Consider the following 22560-nt stretch of genomic DNA (forward strand, 5'->3'; position numbering starts at 1 on the left):
AGTTCTGCTTCTTAGCTTCTAAATGTTGAGCGCACTTTTTTTTTAGTCTTTTTTTCTTTTTTAGGCAAATAGTCTTTTTTTTATGCCACAAGGCTAAAATCAAATATGAGTATACACTTATAGAATCCATGATAGTTTTCCTGATACCCCAACTATAAAAACAGAATGCCATTTGGGTTTTGTTTTAATACTTTTTATTTTATTTTTATTTGTTTTAAAAAAGATTAGTAAATCTTTTTTTTTTAATCTGGCTGATTCTTAATCACGTGATGTGCGTTTTCTTGCAGCAAGGCTGGCCTGGTGTCAGATGTTTGCTCCAGAGGGTTTGTTCCGCATTTCAGAGTAGTTGGTTATCTTGTGGTTTTAAGGAAATTGATGACTTTATGTTTGTTTTCTTGTTGGGTTGCATCTTTTCTCCTTCTAAAATAAACTCTGTCATATTTTATATGCTGATCTTATATTTGTCTAACTTGCAAAGTTTATTTTTTCTTTTTTAATAATTTAAGTACTTTCCGCTGCATGATCTTTTAAGTTTTTATAGTAGAGATAGGTATTGGTAGATAATCATATCACCTGCAAATAATTTCTTTTGTTTCTTTCTTAACATCTCTTAAAATATTATAAGTTTTTTCTTTTTTTAAAGATTTATTTATTTTTACTGGAAAGTCAGATATACAGAGGGGAAGAGAGACAGAGAGAAAGCTCTTCCATGTGATGATTCACTCCCCAAGTGACCACAGCAATCGGTGCTGCACAGATCCGAAGCCAGGAGCCAGGAACTTCTTCCAGGTCTCCCGCACGGGTGCAGGGTGCCAAGGCTTTGGGCCATCCTAGACTTCCTTTTCAGACCACAAGCAGGAAGCTGGATAGGAAGTGGGACTGCAGGGTTAGAACCGGTGCCCATATTGGATTGCAGCACATTCAAGGCAAGGACTTTAGCCACTAGGCTATTGTGCCGGACCCTAAACTTTTTCTTATTACATTATCCTTGACCCCAAACACCTTGTTAAGTAGAAATTAGTGAGTTTCCTTGGTGCTCTAACTTTAAAAGGAAAAAAGTTTTTCGAAGATTTTATTTTCTTATTGTAAAGTCAGATATACAAAAGGACACAGAGAAAAATCTATGCACTGGTTTACTACTCAAGTGGTTTTAACAGTTGGCACTGAGCTGATCTGAAACCAAAAGCCAGGAACTTCTTCTGGGTCTCCCACGCAGGTGCAGGGTCCCAAGGCTTTGGGCCGTCCTTGGCTGCTTTCCCAGGCCACAAGCAGGGAGTTGGATGGGAAGTGGAGTAGCCAGGATACAAAGTGGCACCCGTATGGGATCCTGGCATGAGCAAGGTGAGGATTTAGCCAATAAGCCATTGCTCTGGACCCAGGAAAACTTTTAACATTTCATCACCAAGGGTGTTTTTCTGTTTTGAACCTTCATTATTTAGAGGAAGTTGTTTTTCTTCTTGTTTTAAAAGGTTTGGAATTTTTTCTTTTTAATTAAAATTTTCTCCTCCACCTACTCAGATTTTTCATATAGAGCATTTCCCTGCTAACCTTTTCACTGACTGTGTGAATCATGTTGTAAACTTAATGTTGAACCAACAACCATCAAGCCGTGAAATCAAGCTGCCATGACCTTTCTGTCATCGTTACCCACGTCTGAATCCCATCTAGGAACGGTGGTGTCTGTGTCCTTGAGTGAAATAGCCTCTAACTTCCCCGTCTTGAATTCCCTTTTGCCTTTCTCACATTGTATGGTTTTGTTAAGAAGACGATTCTAGCTTCATAAACAAATGCTTTTTTTTTTTTAAGTTTGCTTACATTAGAATTTTCTGTTCCTTGAAAGTTTGTGTTTTGCAATTGCTTGACATTTTATTTATGGCTTCCGGCTAAGCCATCCCTAACTTTCAACTTTTGTAAACATTTTGTAGAGGTGACGATATTTCACCCATACACTCAGAGGTTTTCTGTCTGGGCCTGGGAATTAAACTGACATAAGACAAATTGACAGAGGAAAGCATAAGCTGTAAGTTTTATAAATCACAGGTTTTATGTGACAAGAGAGCCCTCATAAAGAAACAAAGACCCAGAGACGCACGCTTACACACGAAGGCAGACGGAACACTTGACCAGGCTGGGGCTGGGGCCTTGAGAAGTGGGGCTCACCGTGAGAAGAAACTAAGAACCGAGAGAGCTCTTCAACCACCCAGACTCACTTGACTTCATGCCCTGTCCCCAGTGAGACAGATGTCTTTGTCCAGGTGCTTGGTGGATGTCTTCCCCATGGGAGTTTTGTCTCTGCTCCAAGGCAGGTCCGAGTGTTCTTTATCAAGTGTCTTCCACTACGAGCAAGCGATGTGCTGTGGTTGATGTTTCGAGGTGCTGTGTTCTGAACTCCCTTTAGGTCCTTCTGTGTTTGTAGAGGATTCCTTAATCTCTTACTGGGAGCAGTATTAAATTAATATTCTTTGTTTATCACGATAGTGCAGTTTTCTATGTTGCCACTAATCTACCTGTTACTTCTAACCACTTGAACGGATTGTACTAAAATTCCCTGCTGTGACATTGGATTTGCTAATTTCCTTAGGTTTTTGACTTATGTATTTGAGGATGGTTAGAAATATAACTTCAGAATTCTATCTTCTTCCTCGTAAATTGAGCATTTTGTTGGTATACAGTGGCTTTTTATGCCTTTTTTTTTACATTCTGGTGCTTTTTATTGTGGTAAATAAATATACACAACACAAAATTTACACTTTTAGGCCTGATACAATAGCCTAGTGGCTTAAATTCTCACTTTGCACACACCAGGATCCCATATGGTACTGGTTTATGTTCCATTTGCTCCACTTCCCATTCAGCTCCTTGTTTGTGGCCTGGGAAACAGTGGAGGATGGCTCAAGACATTGGGACCCTGCACCCGTGTGGGAGACCCAGAAGAAGCTCCTGGCTCCTTGCTTCAGATCAGCTCAGGTCAGGCCATTGCAGCCACTTGGGGAGTGAACCAGCAGGCAGAAGATCTTTATCTCCCCCTCTCTGTAAATCTGCCTTTTCAATATAAATAAATAAATAATTTTTAAAAGTTACACCTTTAACCATGTTTGAGTACACAGTTCTTTGTCAGTGTAATTTTCAGGATCCCAATAAGAAAGTGTAGCAGGGAAAACAAAAAGGATATTTGCCTCCTTCTTCTACAGTTTATTTTGGATCATAGTCCTTTATTACATGTATCTCCTGCTAACATTTCCTCTCAGTATATCACTTAGCAGGATCTTTCACAGAGCAAAAGACTAAGTTATCTATCTTTTTTCATAGATTAATGCCTTTGGTATTGTAATAGGAAGTCACTGCACTGGGGCAGGTTTGGCCAGGTAGTTACATTGCCTCTTGGGATAACTGAATCTCATGTAGACATGCCTGGGTCCAGGTTGTGGCTTTGCTCCCAGTCCCAGCTTCCTAGTGATGCAGCCCGAGGGAGGCAGCAGGTGCTGGCTTGGTAACAAGAGCTCCTTGGTGCAAGGGATCCTCGCACCCCTGCACGGAACCTGGATTGAGTCCCTTGATTCTGGTCTCACACCTAAAGTCGTCTAGACTTTCTCCTATGTTATTATATAGGAATTTTAAGACTATGATCCACCTTTTACTTTTTGCAAAGACTGTAAGGCTTACATAGATTCGTTTTTTACATGGAGATATCTAAGATAAGCATTTTTTTTTATTGTTTTCAGGCCAGTATTGTGGCTCAGTAGGTTAAGCTGCCACCTGCAGTGATAAATCCCACATTAGAGCACTGGTTTCAGGCTGCTCGTTTCTGATCCAGCTCTTTGCTGTTGTGCCCAAGTAACAGGAAGATGGCCCAAGTACGTGGTCCCATACAACCCACAGGGAAGAGCTAGTAGAAGTTCAAGTCTCCTGGCTGCAGCCTCGCAGTGCCTTAACCATCACCACCACTGAGGGGTGGTAGAAGACAGAAAGAAATGTCACTCTGTCTTTCATATAGAACAAATAAAACTTTTAAAAATCAAATTTATTTTTAAAATATTTTTGTTTTTAAGCTACACATAGTAATTGTACATGAATCCAGGGCACAGCACGACATTTCAGTATATGCACAAAAGATGCAATGATATGATCAAAGGAACAGATGCTGACTATGTGAACACATATACATATTGCCCTTATTCTTAGCCCCAAAATCCAAGAAGTGCTGTTTTTCTTGGTAATATGCTGACACTTGTTCGTTACAGACGTGTCCTCAAAAGCACACATAAAGCATACAATTGAAACCATGACTATCAACACTTGGATGATTTGCCTATCAGGGCTTTTTGCTTTGTGTGACTGTTACCATTTTGCCGTCTTCCTTGTGTACGGAAAACTCTATATAAGCATTATTTAATAGTTACATTTCCTCTAAGTAAATCATGCCATCTGTGTTACAGGGTTTGTCTTATTTCTAGCATTTACCATAATGCAGTGGGGAATGTCTTTGTGTAGAAAACTTCCATTCCCCTGGCCAACCCTGCCAGTAACTCTTCCATGATCCGTGTTCCAGTTTATCCCCTCAGGATAGAGCTGTAGTCACAGGCCGAAATATCAGCACTTTTCATGTGTGACATCATACAGCTTTCTAGGAAAATTGAATTACTTTATCATCCTCTTAGCAGTGGGTGGTTATCCATTTCTTCTCAGTTGACATCACTGCTGGGCGCTGCCTTTTACACATCTGTGGTACAGTTGGTTCAACCACCACTTGAGGCACCGCCATCCCCTATGGAACCTCAGCTGCTCTGCTTCCTCTCCAGCTCCCCACTGATATGCCTGGGAAGGCCGTGGCGGATGAGCCCAGTCCTTGAGAAGCTGCCACCCACGTGCAGACCAAGATGGAGCTCCCAGATCCTGGCTTCAGCTTGGCCCAGCTCTGTTTATATTTATATTTATATCTATATCTATATCTATATTTATATTTGTATTTATGATTTGATAAGGAACACCTTTAGCCTAGTGGTTAGGATGCCCAAGTCTCACATCTGAGTAACTGGCTTCCATTTCCAGCTCCATTTCCTGCTAAATGTAGGAGGCAGCCATAACTCAAGTAACTGAGTTCCTGCTGCCCATGTGGGAGACCAAGGCTGAGTTCTCACCTCCCAGCTTTGACTCCAGGTTGGCCCCAACCAATTGGGGGAATGAATCAGCAGATGAGACGTGCTTCTCCCCAGCTTTGTTTCTCAAATAAAAATTTTAATAATAATACAAGTTTTAGAGGTAGAAAACTATCCCATTGTTGTAGTGGCCACTTTACTGACCACTAATGAGATTGAACGAATGCTAATTAAATATTCATTTGTAGTCATTTGTGATGTATTTGTAAATTACATTTATCAATTTGCACACATGAGAGACTGCTTTATCTCAGTTGCTTAATGGGTTTTTGTTTGTTTTTAGTAAAACTGGAACAGCTTATATAAGAAAGGTATTGCACCATGACACGCCCAAAGGATTTTTGTCCTCAATTATCACAGAATTGCTAGAGCCCTTTGGAATAGAAGAGGTGAATGAGAGCTCGTGTTTGTCCAGTTCCCTAAGTGTCAGTGAATATGGAGACTTCTATAAACTTACTCTTGACTCACAAAGTAAGTGTAAAAGTATACTACATCTCTGATGACTAGAAGAAATGAAAATGTGTTTTGAGAAGACTGTTCATACTCATTCATAGAGCGATAGTTTCAAGTTTTAACCCAGTTAGGAACCTCTTGGGTCAGTGCAATGGGTGTGTTACCTTCCATTTGCCAGGATGCCATGTGGGTGCCAGTTTGTGTCCCAATAGTTCCACTTTTTTCTGTGTGTGTATGTGTGCATACACACACATATATATACATATATGCATATATATTTCATCTCTCAAATTTTTAAAAGACATGGAAGTTTAGATTTTAGGGTAAAAGTCTGGACTGGTGATATGGAAGTGAGAATTGTCAGGTCCAGCACAGAAGCCTAGTGGCTAAAGTCTTTGTCTTGCATGTGCCAGGATCCCATATGGGCTCCAGTTCATATCCTGTCCACTTCCCATCCAATTCCCTGCTTATGGCCTGGGAAAACAGTGGAGGATGGCCCAAAGCCTTGGGACTCTGCACCACACAGGGGACCCGGAAGAAGCTCCTGGCTTCAGATCGGCTCAGCTGCAGCCATTGCAGCCATTGGGGGAATGAACCAGCAGATGGAAGATGTTGCTCTCTGTCTCTCCTTCTCTCTGTAAATCTGCTTTTCCAATAAAAATAAATAAATCTTTTTTTTAAAAAAGATTTTATTGTTATTGGAAAGCTGGATATACAGAGAGGAGGAGAGACAGAGAGGAAGATCTTCCATCCGATGAGTGAGCTGCAACGGGCCAGTACGCGCCAATCCGTTGCCGGGACCAGGAACCTCTTCCGGGTCTCCCACGCAAGGGTGCAGGGTCCCAAAGCTTTGGGCCGTCCTCCACTGCTTCCCCAGGCCACAAGCAGGGAGCTGGATGGGAAGTGGAGCTGCCGGGATTAGAACCGGCGCCCATATGGGATCCCGGGGCTTTCAAGGCGAGGACTTTTAGCCGCTAGGCCACGCCGCCGGGCCCAAAAATAAATAAATCTTAAAAAAGAAAGAAAGAAAGAAATGATATGTTCAGAGAAAAGCTGTGAGAGAGCCTGCCTTGGAAGCCAAACAAGGATGATGTTTCAAGGAGCGGGCAGCGCCCCTGAGCCCCAGAACTATCAAAACCACTCAAGTAACATCCTCAGAACATTATTCCTCCCATCAGGGTCTCTAAGGTGTCTTCAAATGACTGTCCCCATCCCTGAGTGCTGACGTAGTTTGACAGTGATGGCAAGGAGCAGCCTCCACCCCATCTTCCTCTGCGGACACAGGATTAAAAAAAAAAAAAAAAACCTGAAAAGTTTGTCCCTTCCCAGCTTCTGTGCTGGACCTGACAATTCTCACTTCGATATCACAGTCCAAGCCCACACGGCCATGCATTCCTCTCAACTATGTAAACAATATTAAAAGGGACAACATTTTAAAGAAAGAAAGCTGATTAATGGATCTGTATGAAAGTCACTGATCATCTCGACAGAAGACAATGACCAAAGGCGACCCTTTCCAGGAATTTCGCTATAAAGAGGAATGTCGGAAAGGAGAGAGTGGACGTGATGGGTGCAGTCATGGGAAGCATGAGGCTCTCGTTGACTTTCTTTTTTTTTATTATTTTTTTGTGATTGATCAGTTAGTTGACTGATTTGAAAGGTAGAGCAACAGAAAGAGGGAAGGCCAGAAAGACAGAGAGCTTCCATCTACTGATTCACTGCCCAAATGGTTGCAGCAGCTAGGTCTGGCCCAGGAGGAAGTCAAGAGCCTGGAGCCAGGTACCTGGGGCGGGGGGGTCCTTTATTTGCCGATTCCCAAGTGCACCAGCAGGAATCAGGATCCAAAAGGCAGTAACCAGGACTTAAACTGGCACTGCAGTCTGGCTTGGCACGCTGTGCCACAGCACCAGCGCCTACTTGTGTTTTGGGGGGTTTGCTGTTTGGTTTGGTTTTGTTTTTCAGAGTGGAGGGGCTACTGTTGCTGATGTGTTTTGTGACCTATCAGAAACAGGATTAGCATGCCCCTCCCCTCGTCAGAGCCTTCCTTTGATGTCTTCTCAGGTGGACTCTTGCTAATGGTTTCTTCTTTGTGTCCTTGCCGTCCCTTTCCTTTCCTGCTCTAAATGAATAGTGCTCCTTAGTGGCCTGCTTTGCAGCCTTGGTCTTCATGCTGTCCCTGAAGCATAAATTTTTCATCCTTTCAACAAATGTTTGCAGAGTGAGCACCTTCTATCACACATACACATGTAGGCAAAGCACAATTAACTTTCTTTTACAGACTCTCACAAACATACACACACACAAGTCCCACTTATGAAGGGTCTTAGCAGTTCCATAGTAAAGAAATCAGCTTTTTAGGAAATTTAGCTATAAATATTTGATTGTTTCTGCTGATAATTTTAGTGAATAGCTTCATGGTAAACCTTCAAATGGAAGTGTGTGGATGTGACATACTCATGCTAAATTTTCTATAAAATCATTAACTTGGAGGTAGGAATTTGATACAGCACTCAAGATAATTGCTTGAGCAGTCAGGAAAGGCCCAAAGCCTTGGGACCCTGGACCCATGTGGGAGATCCGGAAGAAGCTCCTGGCTTCAGATTGGCTCAGCTCTGGCTGTTGCAGCCACTTGGGGAATGAATCAGTGAATGGAAGATTTTTCTCTCTGTCTCTCCTTCTCCTGTAAATCTGACTTTGCAATAAAAATAAATAAATCTTTTTTTAAAAAAATTTAAAGATGTTGCTCGAGACACCCAGAACCCATATCAAAGAGCCTGAGTTTGTGTCCTAACTCCGCTTTTCAATCCAGCTTCCTGCTTATGCACACCGTGGGAACAGCAGCTGATGGCTCAAGTGCTTGGGACCCCAGCATCCATGTAGGAGATCCAGATTGAATTCTGGGCTCCTGGTTTATCCCTGACCCTGACCCTGCTCCAGCTGTTGTGGGAATAAAACAGTGGATAAAGATATCTATCCCCCCAGCCCCACCTCTCATATAAATACAAATAAGTAAATAAATTCTTTTAAAATCACTTGAATGACAAATGGGCAAATGTGTTCTCTGGCTAACATTTGTGGCTTTAAACTGAAATAGTCCATTTGTGGACTCTGTCCCAGCATGTTTGGTGAATATCAGTTCTTTTATTATCAGATCTTTTCTCTTTCACCTCTAGTTGCTAATGCCTCATTTCAAGACACAGATATCGAGAAGACGGTGGTGATTCCTGGTCACAGTAGCTTCCTCATTACAGCTATTTTAGATGCTAAGAATGCTGTAGCTGTTGCCACCATGCCCAAACAAGCCCTCAACCTCACGCTGTTGCTGAAGGACTCCTGGGTCTTATACAACTTTGGGCAAAGGAATGGGCGAGCGTGGAATATATCTTCAAAGCCATGCAACCACTGGTTTCAACAACCAGATGACTCACTATCCCTCAACACCGTGAAATACATTGATTTGGGAAACTCTCAGAATTTAAAGGTTAAGATCAAACCTACTTCCAAAGGTAAGTATTCTGAGAGATTTCAAAAAGATACAGCTTTCTTTGCTTGAGTGGGAACAGGGAAGGAGACGTCATAAAGCTGGTGGGGCAAAGAGAATGAAGCATTTATGTTTATTACATGATGGAAATAATAACCTCAAGGTGAGTGGGACTGTAGAACATTGACAGAATGTATGAATATGTATGTATGTAATATGAACTGTTGGCCTTGTAGATTTCCAGACACTTGAAGCACCCCTGCTGGATGTATTCATCGGAGACCCAACTTTGCTAGATGTCAAAATCAATGGTTTGTTTGATGAGACTGACAGTTATATTGCAGAGATTTCAGTAGCCAGCAAAACTTTACGACAAGTAAGATTTTCTTTTTTTTTTTAACCATCTTGCACCAGCATAACTGAGAAAAGGAAAGATATATGTATCTTTTTTAATTTTAGTAAATTTCACTTCTTCGAAAGGTAGAGAGATAAGCAGAGAGGCAGCGAGCGATCTCTTATTTGGTTGTTCACTCTCCACATGTCTATGACAGCCAGGAAGAGCTCAGGATAAAGGCAGATTTATTTATTTGTTGTTATTCTGACAACAACAACAACAAAAAAAACAGTATATGGTTGATGATTTATTTGGATTGAGATACAAACATACTTCATGGACTTTGTTACCTTGCCATCAGTTGTTACAGAAATAAGGCCAGTTGCTCTACAGAGTGACCAACATTTTGGATTTTACTGTTTCTTTTCTATATCTTAAAGTAACTTGTGTTTTAATCTCAGACTCAAAGATTAAAATATAGAAACATTAATAATTATAGTGCTGCAATACATTGTGGTAGTCTTTTGATTCCTGTTTTCATATTTTTTTCTAAGATTTATTTATTTTTATTGAAAAGTCAGATATACAGAGAGGAGGAGGAGAGGAGGATTTTCCATCCAATGGTTCACCCCCCAAGTGGCCGCAATGGCTGGAGCTGAGTCAATCCGAAGCCAGGAGCCAGGAGCTTCTTCTGGGTCGCCCACGTGGATGCAGGGACCCAAGGCCTGGGCCAAACTCTGCTGTCTTCCCAGGCCACAAGCAGGAATCTGGATTTGAAGTGTAGCAGCCAGAACTAGAACCGGCACCCGCATGAGATGACAGTGCTTACAGGTGGAGGATGAACCTGTGGAGCCACTGCACCAGCCCCATTATTTCTACATTTTTTAAAGTTCCAAAAACATTTAAGTATTTCATATGAAATTTATCAAGTTTATCAAATGCAAGTGTTGAAGGATTTCATACATTTATTATGCATAAAATACTACCAAATACTTATCTTTGTGAAATACAGTAATTGCTAGATGAATAGTTTTTCTTTGCAAAATGTGAGCCAGTAGAAGATATTTTTTTTATATTGTGGAAACAGATACCCAGGTGCTCATCAGACAATAAAAGAAGCCCATGACACTGAGTGGAACATAATAATGGTGTTTAATTTAATAAATGCTCCTGGATCCAGGCTCATTTGTCAAATATTTGGAATAGTTTTCTTCCCAGAGAAGAATGCATTTCCTCTTTTGATTTATTCTCAAACAGATTCTGTGATTAGACTTTATTTGTATTAATACTCTTTTTCCATTCCTTTCCTTTCCTATATCCTTGAGTTGACTTGTGAATTAGTTTTCGAAGGCTGACCCAACAAAACCCCACAAATTGGATAACTTCAGCCACAGAAATCCATTCCTGCTCAGTTCTAGAGGCTATAAACCCACCGGCTGCTTTCTTCAGAGACTCGGCCGTGGCTGTCTGCTTACCATGCTGTGTCTATCATAATCTACTCTTTAAAAAGGGGTGGGGGGAGTGGATTATTGGTTTGAAAGGCAGAGTTATAGAAAAGGAGGAAGAGATTTCTCTTCTCCCCCCTCCACTCCACCCGCATAATGGTTGCAAGGGCCTGGAGTAAGACAGGAGTCAGGAACCTGGAACCCCATCTGGGACTCCAAATACTTGGACCATCTTCCATTGCTTTCCCAGGCACAGTAACAGAGCTGGATTGAAAGTGGAGCAGCCAGAACTTGCTCCAGGGTCAATATGGGATGCAGGTGAGGCAGGCAGTAGTTTAACTTGGTATACCACAACACCAGCCCCCTTGATCTCTTCTTACAAGGACACCAGTTATATGAGATCAAAGACCAAGCGAATGACCTCATTTTACCTTAATTGCCTCTGTAAATACAGTTGTATCCTGAAGTCTTAGGGGTGAGAACTCTGACATGCAAGGGTAAGAACAACTAAGTACATAAGAGTTGCTTTAAAGAACCCTCATTTTGGATGTTTCCAGGGCTCCACCTCCCTGGCGCTGGTGTCCTGGGAGTCATCCACTGAGTGTTTTGTGACGACCATCGTGCCCACGCTGAAGAGCAGCTGCAGCTATCTGCGCACCATGCACCACATCCCCAGCAGAGCCATCCCGATGCAGGACTGGATCCGAGGAGTTCACAAAGACAGCCAGGGTTTCAACATGATCAAAACCCTGCCGGTAAGCGTCCTGTTTGTCTGTGGGTCCCAGGGACGCAGTACCTCCGTGGGACAGGGCAGCCACTCCGCTTCAGCAGTTCTTTCCTGGGGATCTCAAAGCACCTCATAACCACTTCTCAATCCTTGTGTCATTCTGAGGATGCAATGATCGTTTCTGAAATGTAAAGGCTTTCAAAAGAAGTGCTTTCTGCTGGTCACTAGGTTCCATCATTATGAGTGAGACCACGTGACAGTAATATGCTCACGGACTTAAGTGATGTGCATGGCTGCCTAAGTCAGACTATTCCGTCCCATTTCAATGTGATAATTTACAGTTTTTCCCTGTCAGATCTATCACTCTTTAAAAAATATGATTGTCATTACTCTTTGTAAGTTAACTTACTGTCATTTTCTCTTTTTTAAAAGATTTATTTCTTTGAAAGATGTTGTTACAGAGAGGAATGGAGGAGGGGGAGACAGAGAGAGTGTGAGAGAGCCTATATCTACTGGTTTATTCCCCAAATATGGATCTCCCATTTGGGAAGCAGGGGTCCAAGCACTTGGGGCCACCTTCACTGCTTCCCCAGGTGCATCAGCAAGAAACCGGATCAGAAGTGGAGCCGCATGGACTCAACTGTTGTTCATATGAATGCCAGCATTGCAAGCAATAGCCCAATACACCACAATGTGATGCCAAGCCCTTGTAAAAAAAAAAAAGGCCCAGCACGATAGAGTAATGGTTTAAGTCTTTGCCTTGAACACGCCTCGATCCCATATGGGCGCCGGTTCTAATCTCGGCAGCTCCACTTCCCATCCAGCTCCCTGCTGGTGGCCTGGGAAAGCAGTAGAAGACAGCCCAAAGCCTTGGGACCCTGCACCCATGTGGGAGACCTGGAAAGAAGTTCTTGGCTACTGGCTTTGGATCAGCTCAGCTCCGGCCGTTGTGGCCACTTGGGGAGTGAATCATCGGATGGAAGATCTTCCTCTCTGTCTCTCCTCCTCTCTGTACATCTGCCTTTCCAATAAATAAATAAATAAATCTGTTTAAAAAAACTTAGCAAATTTGAAGAATTACTTAACAACATGTCACTAAAGCTATTTAAAACATATTTTTATGTATATAAATATATATGTTTATTTATCTGAAAGACACAGTAACAGTTAGAAAGGCAGACAGAGACAAGACAAGGGAGAGAGAGAGATCTTCTATCTGCTGGTTCACTCCCTAAGCAGCTGCAATAGCCAGGTCTGGGCCAGGCCAAAGCTACAAGCCAGGAACTCCACCTTGGTCTCCCACACTGGCAGCAGGGGTTCAAGAACTCAGTCCATCATCTGCCTTCTTCCTGGGTACATTAGCAGGGGGCTGGGTCAGCAGCAAAGCAGCCAGGATTCAAACTTGCACTCGGATAAGTGATGGCGGCATCCCAGGCAGTCACTTAACCTACTGTGCCACAGTGCTGGTCCCACTAAGGCTCCTTCATTACACAGTATTTTATTGACTTTATGGCAGCTATTTTAGGTTCCAAAAGTATTTTTCACTTATTAACAAGCTCCACGTTTTATTTTACCTTTGGTTTAGTTTGTTGAAATTCCAGAAAATGAAGGGTATTTGTTGAGGGAAAATAAATTTAATAACTGGAGCTAAAAATAAAATATGTATATTGAAAAAAATCAAGATACTGAAAGTCTTAGAAAGTGATAATGAACTGTAGCTTTTCTTGGTTTATCCTGTAACTTTTTTCTTTTAACCACTTGCAGATAAACTACAGACCTCCATCTAATATGGGAATTGCTATTCCACTTACAGATAATTTTTATCATGCCGATCCTAGCCAACCCATACCGAGAAATCTATTTCGCAAGTCAAAGGTAAGTCGCTTTTCTACCAATAAGCAAGTGCAAAATTGGTCTGTATCCAAAAGTCATTCCAGAGCGTGACGATGGATCTAGCTGGCCAGAGTAAACAAGAGGATACAGTATTATTTTATTTCAAAGATGTATGTGTGAATGTATGTATTTATTTGAAAAACACAGTGATGGAGGAAAAGAGGATAGGATGAGAGAAAGGAGATTGGAGGGACAGGATAGATTTTCTATCTATTGGCTCACTCCATAAATGCTCACAACAGCTGGGCTGGCCAGGTTGAAAGCGGAAGCCTGCAGATCCATCTGGCATCAGGGACCCAAGCTCTATGCACCATCCTCCACTGCCTGCTCAGGAATCTTATCAGAAGGTACCGGAGCCGGGACTCTACACATTCCAACAGAGCCATGGGCTTCCCAGGATCCACTGCACATCTGCAGGCACTGGGAATACTGCCACTGCTACCCCACCCCTCCTGTTGTCTCAGCCCCCAGGAAGCCTAAATCAACTCTCCCCTGATCTTTCTCCGACTCTCTCACGCATACTGTCAAGGGTTAGCTTGGGGAAAGCAGCTCTTCTCAAATGAAAGGAGCCCCAACTCTGTCTCAGGTTTCCAGCCCTGTGAAAGGAGTGGCATCGGAAAGAAAAGACTGCCTGCCCCGTGTGAATCCATGTAAGCCCCTGCCTAGGTCCAGCCCCCAACAGTGCTTGCCTCGCTGGGGTGGCTGGTCACAGTAGAGAGAGGGGTTAGTTGTTCATGATGTAGATGCTTCTTGCAAGCCCCACAGATGCCGTGGACTCCGCGAGAAAATGCCCCTTCCTACCATGTACATGTACACATGGGCATATGCCTCATACATACACATGTGCACACAGACACAGTCGAGCTTTCTGCTTCTGCACAGGAAAGCTGCTAACCCCTGCTCATGTTGGGATGGCAGCAAATGATGATCCGAGTCTTTGCGTCCTTGCTACTCGGCGGGAAGACCTAGACTGGGTTCCTGGCTGTTAGCTTCAGCCTGGCCCAGCCCTGACTATTTGTGGGTATTTGGGGAGTGAGCCAACAGATAGAAGATCTCTCTCTCTCTCTCTCTCCCTCTCTCTCTCTCTCTCTCTCTCTCCCTTCCAAATAAAATGAAAATAGTTGCAATTGAAAAATATATCAAAATTACAAACATCTACATGCTTTCATCAAAAAACATCATGAACACTGGTAAACAGGTGTTTAAAAAGAATGTTGCAGTGTAGGAGAGAGACCAGAAAATTTAAGGAAAGTCTGAACACAAAGCAAAATAGAGTCAGATGCACAGAGATGTACCTGCAGGTCTCTGTCTCAATGCCTGCAAAGGGAGAGACTCAGAGCAGGGAGTTGTAAGATCCTGAGGTGCCACATGCAAAGCGAGCCGGGTTTGCCAGCTCCGGGGCAACATGTGGTCAACTGGCGGCTGGCTGAGTGATCCCTGGGTCCAGACAGCTGGGCAAGGAGCCCCATCCAATTCAGAGCTGCTGTCTTTGCACTCTTGCTTTGTTTTCAGTGGATTGCTTTCCCTTTTAACTTCTCAGACACTGTATTTATCCAAAGAACAAATATATCTTGAACATGTACTTAGTTTGCAGAAATTTAGCAACACGAAGAAGCCAGTCAAGCCCAGTTGCTTCTGTTTGCAGGAGGCTGGTAAATACAAGCAGTGCGCAAACGTGTCCACCCGGGAGGAGTGCAACTGCACAAATGCCCACAAGTTCTCGTATTCTGTCGCTTTCTCCGACTGCAGAGAAAAAGTAAGACAATGCTTCCTTCCTCAAAGACAGAGTACCTGCTTTTCCACAAGACTGAAATGTGCCTCTAGTTCAGCATGAAGACTAAGATGTGGAATTGAAATCTGAGAATAACATAGATCTAAATGGGACACAGAGCTTAAGAGATCTGGGCTTGTACATCCCTAGGCAAGCTAATTGAGCTCATCTGTAACGTGACATAACACTTGCAGTGCCCTATGCCATAGCGTCTTTGTAAGGACACATGCATCCAACACAACCTTACCTTTATGAAGGAAATGTGTCCTCTGTAAAACGCCGCACCAGATTATAGTGAATTAGGACCTGCGGTCAGGGAACTCAATTGGCTAATGGTGGTGAACAAAACATGCTATCTTGTGTTAGCTAAGAGAACAAGCTGTGTGTCTGAGAGCATTTGATTCTATTGAGACCTCTGATCGTATATATCAAGTTAATGGTGTTGGCATTAGCAGAGTGAAATATGTTCTTGGTATAATTTTCAAGCAGATCCATTTCAAAGGTTTTATCAAGAGTATATATGGTCAATTAATTCCATAATGATGTAAATTTTTACTGATGGTATGTTGGAGCTTTTAATTGATCGGGATGATACTCTGCTGGCTCTGTCTTCAAACCAGAGAGGGTATACCTAAGAAGCCATTGAACTTGACTGGACAATAAGATGCTGGACTCTATGTTTGGTATATGCTTGCAATGAGGGAATCTCAACTGAACTTGAACTGTGGTTATGCAACAAGGTGGAGGAATCCACCATGGTGGGAGGGTTTGGGGAGGGGTGGGGAGAATCCCAGTAGCTATGAAACTGTGACACATAATACAATGTAATTAATGAATAAAAAAGAGTATATATGGATACCATATATATTATGTGGAATATATAATCATATAACTATATATAGTTATATATGCTCTATAAATAGTCTTTATAGACAACAGCATATAGACATCAGGTATATGCTGCCTTGTGTTTTATAATTTTACTTATAGATCAAAATTTAAGATCACTTCCTACAAGGTTGGGCATAGAGTTGGCATTCAGTAAGTTATGAAGGTTTTTTTGGTACACTGTCTGCCTAAGTTAAAAGAGCATTTCTTGAGTACCAAAAATACTGCTGTCAACTTCCTGACTGATCTTGTGTTGTGCAAGCCACAGAGGAGGGAGGCAAGCTGACCATGATCACAGTGTTGGCACCTGCCAGAGAAGACAGCTTTGATTCTGACTACAGAGCTTGAGTTTCCAGACGGTGCTTGACAGACAGACTGGCAGAGACACGTGTGAGGGGGCAGGCAAGACTGCATGGGACAAGGCTTAGCCAGAGTGTGAATGACGTGGTAGTGAATTCCAGCAGAATTTACTGGAGCCCAGTAGAAAACAATGGCTTTTGTTAGCACATGTGTGCGCTGCCTTTGATGAGGTCACATCAGGTCTGCTGTCAATTACACTTTTCATGCCTGAAAAGTCAGAAGCCAAACTACCGGGGCTGTGTCTGTTCATTCTCGACCACGGGAATGGAATTGTCACGATTTTCCAAACCCATATTCATCCTTGGAATTTGCATTTTAGGTTCCTCGTTTTAAGTTTCCAGTTGTGCAATATCCAATTACCTTGAAAATTTCCAATGAGTCCGTACTTATCCCAGTGAAATCTCCATATCTGGTCACTGTGACTGAAGTGAACTTGAGGAAGAACTGGCAGCTAAGTAGGGTTTGTTTTTACCTAGAAGGGGTTTGTCTTATAAATAATGTTCTTATTATTGCTTTGCAAAACCCATTTACACAAAGAGGTATCCAGGGGTCCTTCAGACAAGGATTGGAATCAGCACATTGCTGTTCACTTGTTTTGCCTCCTGTATCGTTCTTTATTGCTTCTGGTGGCCTAAATTTTATGGTATAAAATCATTGTTTTAAAATTCCAAACTACAGGTGCTGGCATTGTGGCACAACAGCTTAGACCACCATCTACAACACCAATGTCCCATGTGAAAACGAGTTCAAGTCCCAGCTGTTCTACTTCCTATCCAACTCTAAGCTAATATATCTGGGAAGGCAATAGAAAGACAGCCCAAGTCCTTGGGTCCCTGCCATCCATGTGCAAGACCCAGATGGAGTTCTTGTCTCCTGGCTTTGGCCAGCTATTAGGAAGCTATTTGGGAAATGAGCCAACAGATGGAAGATCTCCATCTCTCTGTGTATCTTCCTCTTTCTTTCTAACCCTGCCTTCCAAATAATTAAGATAAACTTTCAAAAGCACAAACTACAAGAAGAATTGAAAGCCATTTTATAAATTAACAGCAGCAATAGTTGACTGAATCTGTACTACATGCTGGTCTAGCATCTCATTTCACGGTGTATTTTGTGTTTATAGAGGAAGTTGCCAAAGGCAATCTATTTTCTGATTATGAGTAAAGCTTCTTAAAGAGTATATGGTAAAATAATTGAAGAGATAAACATTTTTAAATAACAAAAAGGAAATTTATTTCAATTCAATTTTACCTCAAATATACAACTTTTTATTGCACGTTTTGCTTGTTTGTATATGAATATTTATAAGTGATTGACAATAGATGGACAGACAAATAGGTAAATAAATTTTAAAAAATGACCATTTAGCTTGGTGGTTGAGGTGCCCATTAGGACATCTGCATCCATAGCAGAGTGCCCAAGTATATCCTAATGCCAGAGTCCTGCTCATGCGTACCAGAAGCCGGCAGCTGACAGCTCAGGGACCTGACCTCCTGCCATCCACAGGCAGAGCCTGGATGGTATTCAGGTTTCTGGCTTTGACCCAGCCCAGCCTTTGTCATTATAGGTATTTGGAGAGTGAACCAACATCTGTGTCTGTCCGTTTCTCTGTCTCTCAAATAAATAAATATTCTTTCACAGAAACTAGCTAGAAATTTGAATTATTACATGAATTTGTTACTAAGTAACTGGTCATTTGTTATTCAATGAGTTTTATGCCACCTAACGTGTATGTATTTTTTAAATGAAAAATTCAGTAAATTTAATCTACCCAAAGTTGTGCTTTTAATGACATCTCCATTTCCTGGGGGATACTGAAGACTGCCCACCACACCCCCAAGAGCTGGAACACTGGTGGTTGAATATTGAAGCATTTCACAGACAGGCTGTTCAGTCACTGAATGGGGTGACTTTAGCCATGTGCGTGTGTTCACAACACAGCACGAACATGCGCAGACACCGCAAAGCTCATGCTTTTTTAGATACCACGTGCTATGACACCACTGCAATTTCTGACCCCTACATGATCCCTCAAGTTTTAGAAAGAAAGCATCACTGGCTAACTACTTCCTCTGCAGCAGCTCTAAATGATTCCATTGTGAAACATGACTGCCACCTCACTGAAAGTCATTTTCGCACCACTAAAAAGGTCATGGGATGGTCTTACTGCCTAAAACAGAAAGCATGTGCAGGTCAGGACTGGCTGGGAGCAGGGAACAGGGCAAAAAAGGTCCATCTGCAGCAAGGTGGCCCGAAGTCTTGCCCTTGAGGACCCCTGGATGTGTCGTGAAATAGGGGCCCTAAGCATCGGCCCTACCTGCATCTTCTACAAAGGCAAGCAGAACCAATGATGTGGGCTCCACTAGTCATGTTACAGAACCAAATCTTGTCTGGTACCTTAAAGTAGGGAGTAAATTGTAGCAAAATGAAAAATTAACATAAGTGAGCTTAAAATATGTTTCTTGTATTTTAGAACACTCTGTGCCAGGAAATATTAAAAAGCTGAAAAATTACTTGGAACCCCTTGTTCAAGCTCCAGTGTATAATCCTTCAGGTCTCAACATAAGCATAAAAGTAAGTTGACAATTTTCTTGTTTTTACTGTCAGCATTTAGATTAATTTTTGAATGTATAAACGTAGACAGTTTTTTAAAAATATTTATCCATGAATGGTAGGAACAGAATATTTAAAGAATATGGATAATGAGGGGGTTTTTTAATTTTCCTTTGTGTTATTCTTTCTAAAGGTATGTGAAAGTTGAAGTTAGCATTAAGTTGCTTTTTTTTTTTTTAATTACGAAGTCAGATATACTGAGAGGAGGAGAGATAGAGAAGAAGTGGAGCTGCCGGGATTAGAACCAGCGGCCACATGGGATCAAGGCGAGGACCTTAGCCACTAGGCCACGCTGCCAAGCCCTAAGTTGCTATTTTTTAAGCTGATGTGCAAGACAGACTATTTAGCGATGTAGAGCAGAGAGGGGAAGGAACAGGAACAGGTTCAACAATCATGACACAGGTACACATCTTCTAGTTCCAGCTTCCCACAGGAACATACGAAGTTCGCATATTTAAAAAAAAAAATTAAATTAGGGGGTGTATAAAAAACATATGATTCACCCAAAATACCCATGAAGGCCAAGTTGGGTGTTACGTTTTTGTTTCTTCATCCTAAAAAAAAAAAAATAAAGACCAGTTATTGAACTGCTGCTTCAACCCTTTTTACTTCCTGACCCATGATGTGTACATCCAACAGGGACGTGGGAGTCTTCACTAGATAACATCTATGGGAACAATAGTCTTAGTGCAGGCTTTTGCTGAAAGGAATATGTGTGTTGGTTTGGCTGATGGGCAAATGTGTTTCTTCCCCAGGGGTCTGAGCTTTTTCACTTTCGAGTGTCTGTTGTTCCAGGGGTCACCTTCTGTGACTTGGTTGAAGAATTTCAGGTATAGTGCACGTCTGAGGTCTCATAAGGGGTGGTGGCTGGGGCAATATCATGACTGGTATCCACTCAAAAAATATGAAATAGAAAACTGGGCAGATTGTGGGAAATGGACAAGGCTCAAAGATGGGCCCTGGGAAAGATGCTGACATTGCCAATGATGGTAAAGTTCTAGTACATAAAAGGTGCCAGCATGAGTGGATGCCAGGAGAGTGTCAGCCCATGGCTGTCTGGTTTTGTTTGCTGTCTGAATTTCCATGTTTGGCTTCATTTTCTGACTTACAGCGCCCTTCCTCGCACCCTCATCTTCCCATGGGACAGAGATCTGTAACGTGTCAGTTTCCAGAATCATCCTTCCTTTGGTTATTTGAACTGTAATGAAGTCATCTTAAATATTCCCAAAGACTCTTAAAATGTTCTCGGAGTTGGAAAACACAACCAGTTTCCCCTAAATCCTTCTGTGAAAGTAACAGCTCATTTTTGCTTCCCTGTATGATGCTATCTGCTGCCTCTGGGGAATGCAGTCCACATTGGTGAATGACTCATTCATTGTCAGTACTGACACCCCACTGACATTCTCCGCCCACCCCTTCCTATCCTGGCCCTTTCTCCGGGGCTGCCCGACAATGTCTGTGCCTTCCAATGATGGATGCCCATGGCAGCAATGCAAGCCCCCAGAGAAGATCCATCAAGGGAGCCCATGTCAAATGAAGAGTTTGAGGGAGAGTGCCTTTGTTTTTTTTTCTCTCTCTTTTCTTCTTTGTTCCAGGGGCAACCCCAGTTGTAGGGGACAGCATCGTAGTACAAGAGGGTAAAATTCTCATGGAATCGCAGCTTTTTTCCCAGAAACACAGGAACGGACAAGGGCCTGTGGGAACGATGCATGCTGGGGAAATCCCTAAGAGGGGAGAGCTGAAAGGGAGGCTTTCTAATCCTCTATAAGAACTCACATCGTATCAACAGGCTGAAAGGAAGAACACACTTAAAAAAAACACAGTAAAGGCTTTGAAAGAACACCACAGAACAAGCACCACCCAAGTTGTAGAGTAACTCAAGTGGCACGCACGTCAAAAAGGAACCAATAGCGCAGCAACAACTGTGAGACAGTGAGGCATGACTTCTGACCTGAATGCAATCAGTGTGACTGACTGTTGGGACAAATGGGTAGTCACGCACACAGCAGGTTCAGCCACTGCTTGGGCACCCGCATCCTATGTCAGAGTACCTCACTGAAGAGCCTGCTGGCCCATGTTTCCAATCCAACTTCCTGCTAATGTGTCTAGGAGAAAGCATATGCTAGCCCAATCATTGGATCTGTGGCCACTCACACAGGAGACCAGATGCATTCCTGACCCCTGACTTCAGCCCGGTGGTTAACTGTGGTTGTCATATGTAATATAGGGCTTCGCCCGCACAAGCCCAGAACACTCAAACACTTTCCTCCTCTGTTGCAGATTTATGTGGATGACGCCCCCCTGCCGTTTCCAGGACACACACTCATTGCTGTCGCAGCGGCCGTGGTGCTGGGGGGCCTGATTTTTACAGCATTTATGTTTCAACTGCGAGACATCCACCCTTGGACGTCGTTCTGGAAATGGGTTCTGCGGAAGAGAAAGAATGTCTCCAGCATCAATGTCACTCGGCAGGCTCGGAAGTGAAGGGCTGGATAGTGCACAAGGGAAAACCCTAAGTTCCTTTTCTTTCTGAGTTCTATTAAGCAATTCTGAGAACAATATATTGAAGTGTTAAACATGAAGTCTAGATAAAATAATAGAGAATGGCCATTGTAACCACCTGTCTGTGTGTCAGTGTGTTTACTAGTCCCATTTTCATAGTCCGAGATTCATTTTATTTTTATTAGAAAGTAAGATATACAGAGAGGAAGAGAGACAGAGAGGAAGATCTTCCCTCCATTGAATCACTCCCCAAGCGGCGGCAATGGCCAGAGCTAAGCCAATTCAAAGCCAGAAGCCCAGAGCCCAGAGCCCCCTCTGGATCTCCCGCAAGGGTGCAGGGTCCCAAGGCTTTGGGCCATCCTCAAGTGTTTTCCCAGGCCACAAGCAGGGAGCTGGATGGGAAGCGGGGCTTACCCGTATGAGATCCTGGGCATTCAAGTGAGGACTTTACCCAATAGGCTACCACGTCAGGCTCCATTTTCCTATTTTGAACACAAGAAACCACTCATGGCTATACTTATCTGACTATAGATTTTTTTTTCTGTGAGGGGTTTTGAAAATAAAACAAAGAAATTAGATATTTGATATATACTTGGAAAAATGGAGACTTAAAAAAAACCACCTATTTGGGCTCAGTGCAGTAGCCTCACCTTGCATGCAATGGGATCCCATATGGGCACCTGTTCTAATCCTGGCTGCTCTGCTTCCCATCCAGCTCCCTGCCTGTGACCTGGGAAAACAGTCAAGAACGGGTCCCTTGGGTCCCTACACCCGTGTGGAGGATCCAGAAGAAGCTCTTGGCTCCTGGCTTTGGATCAGCTCAGCTCCAACCATTGCGGCTGCTTGAGGAGTGAACCAGTGGATGAGGGATCTTTCTTGTCTCTCCTCCTCTCTGTATATCTGCCTTTCCAATAAAAATAAATAAATTTTAAAAACAGTT

At 42.7% G+C, this 22560-nt stretch overlaps 1 protein-coding gene across 2 annotated transcripts in view; it reads left to right on the plus strand.

Annotated features, from left to right (window-relative positions):
* Positions 1 to 21637, plus strand: part of CATSPERB (cation channel sperm associated auxiliary subunit beta) — a 60746-nt gene extending 39109 nt beyond the window's left edge. The window contains exons 18-27 of one of the 2 annotated variants that reach the window (XM_058655309.1): positions 5440 to 5627; positions 8783 to 9115; positions 9327 to 9466; positions 11427 to 11624; positions 13361 to 13471; positions 15135 to 15245; positions 16828 to 16963; positions 18979 to 19079; positions 19874 to 19948; positions 21399 to 21637. In XM_058655309.1, coding sequence (XP_058511292.1) covers positions 5440 to 5627; positions 8783 to 9115; positions 9327 to 9466; positions 11427 to 11624; positions 13361 to 13471; positions 15135 to 15245; positions 16828 to 16963; positions 18979 to 19079; positions 19874 to 19948; positions 21399 to 21602 — 1597 coding nt within the window. In that variant the 3' untranslated portion in view covers positions 21603 to 21637. Of the gene's footprint in view, positions 1 to 5439; positions 5628 to 8782; positions 9116 to 9326; positions 9467 to 11426; positions 11625 to 13360; positions 13472 to 15134; positions 15246 to 16827; positions 16969 to 18978; positions 19080 to 19873; positions 19949 to 21398 lie in introns of those variants that run through there. The other variant, XR_009244261.1, reaches the window with a different exon arrangement.
* The last annotated feature ends 923 nt before the right edge of the window (positions 21638 to 22560 follow it).

Source organism: Ochotona princeps, chromosome 26 (genome assembly GCF_030435755.1).
Source record: "Ochotona princeps isolate mOchPri1 chromosome 26, mOchPri1.hap1, whole genome shotgun sequence".
Taxonomy (NCBI): domain Eukaryota; kingdom Metazoa; phylum Chordata; class Mammalia; order Lagomorpha; family Ochotonidae; genus Ochotona; species Ochotona princeps.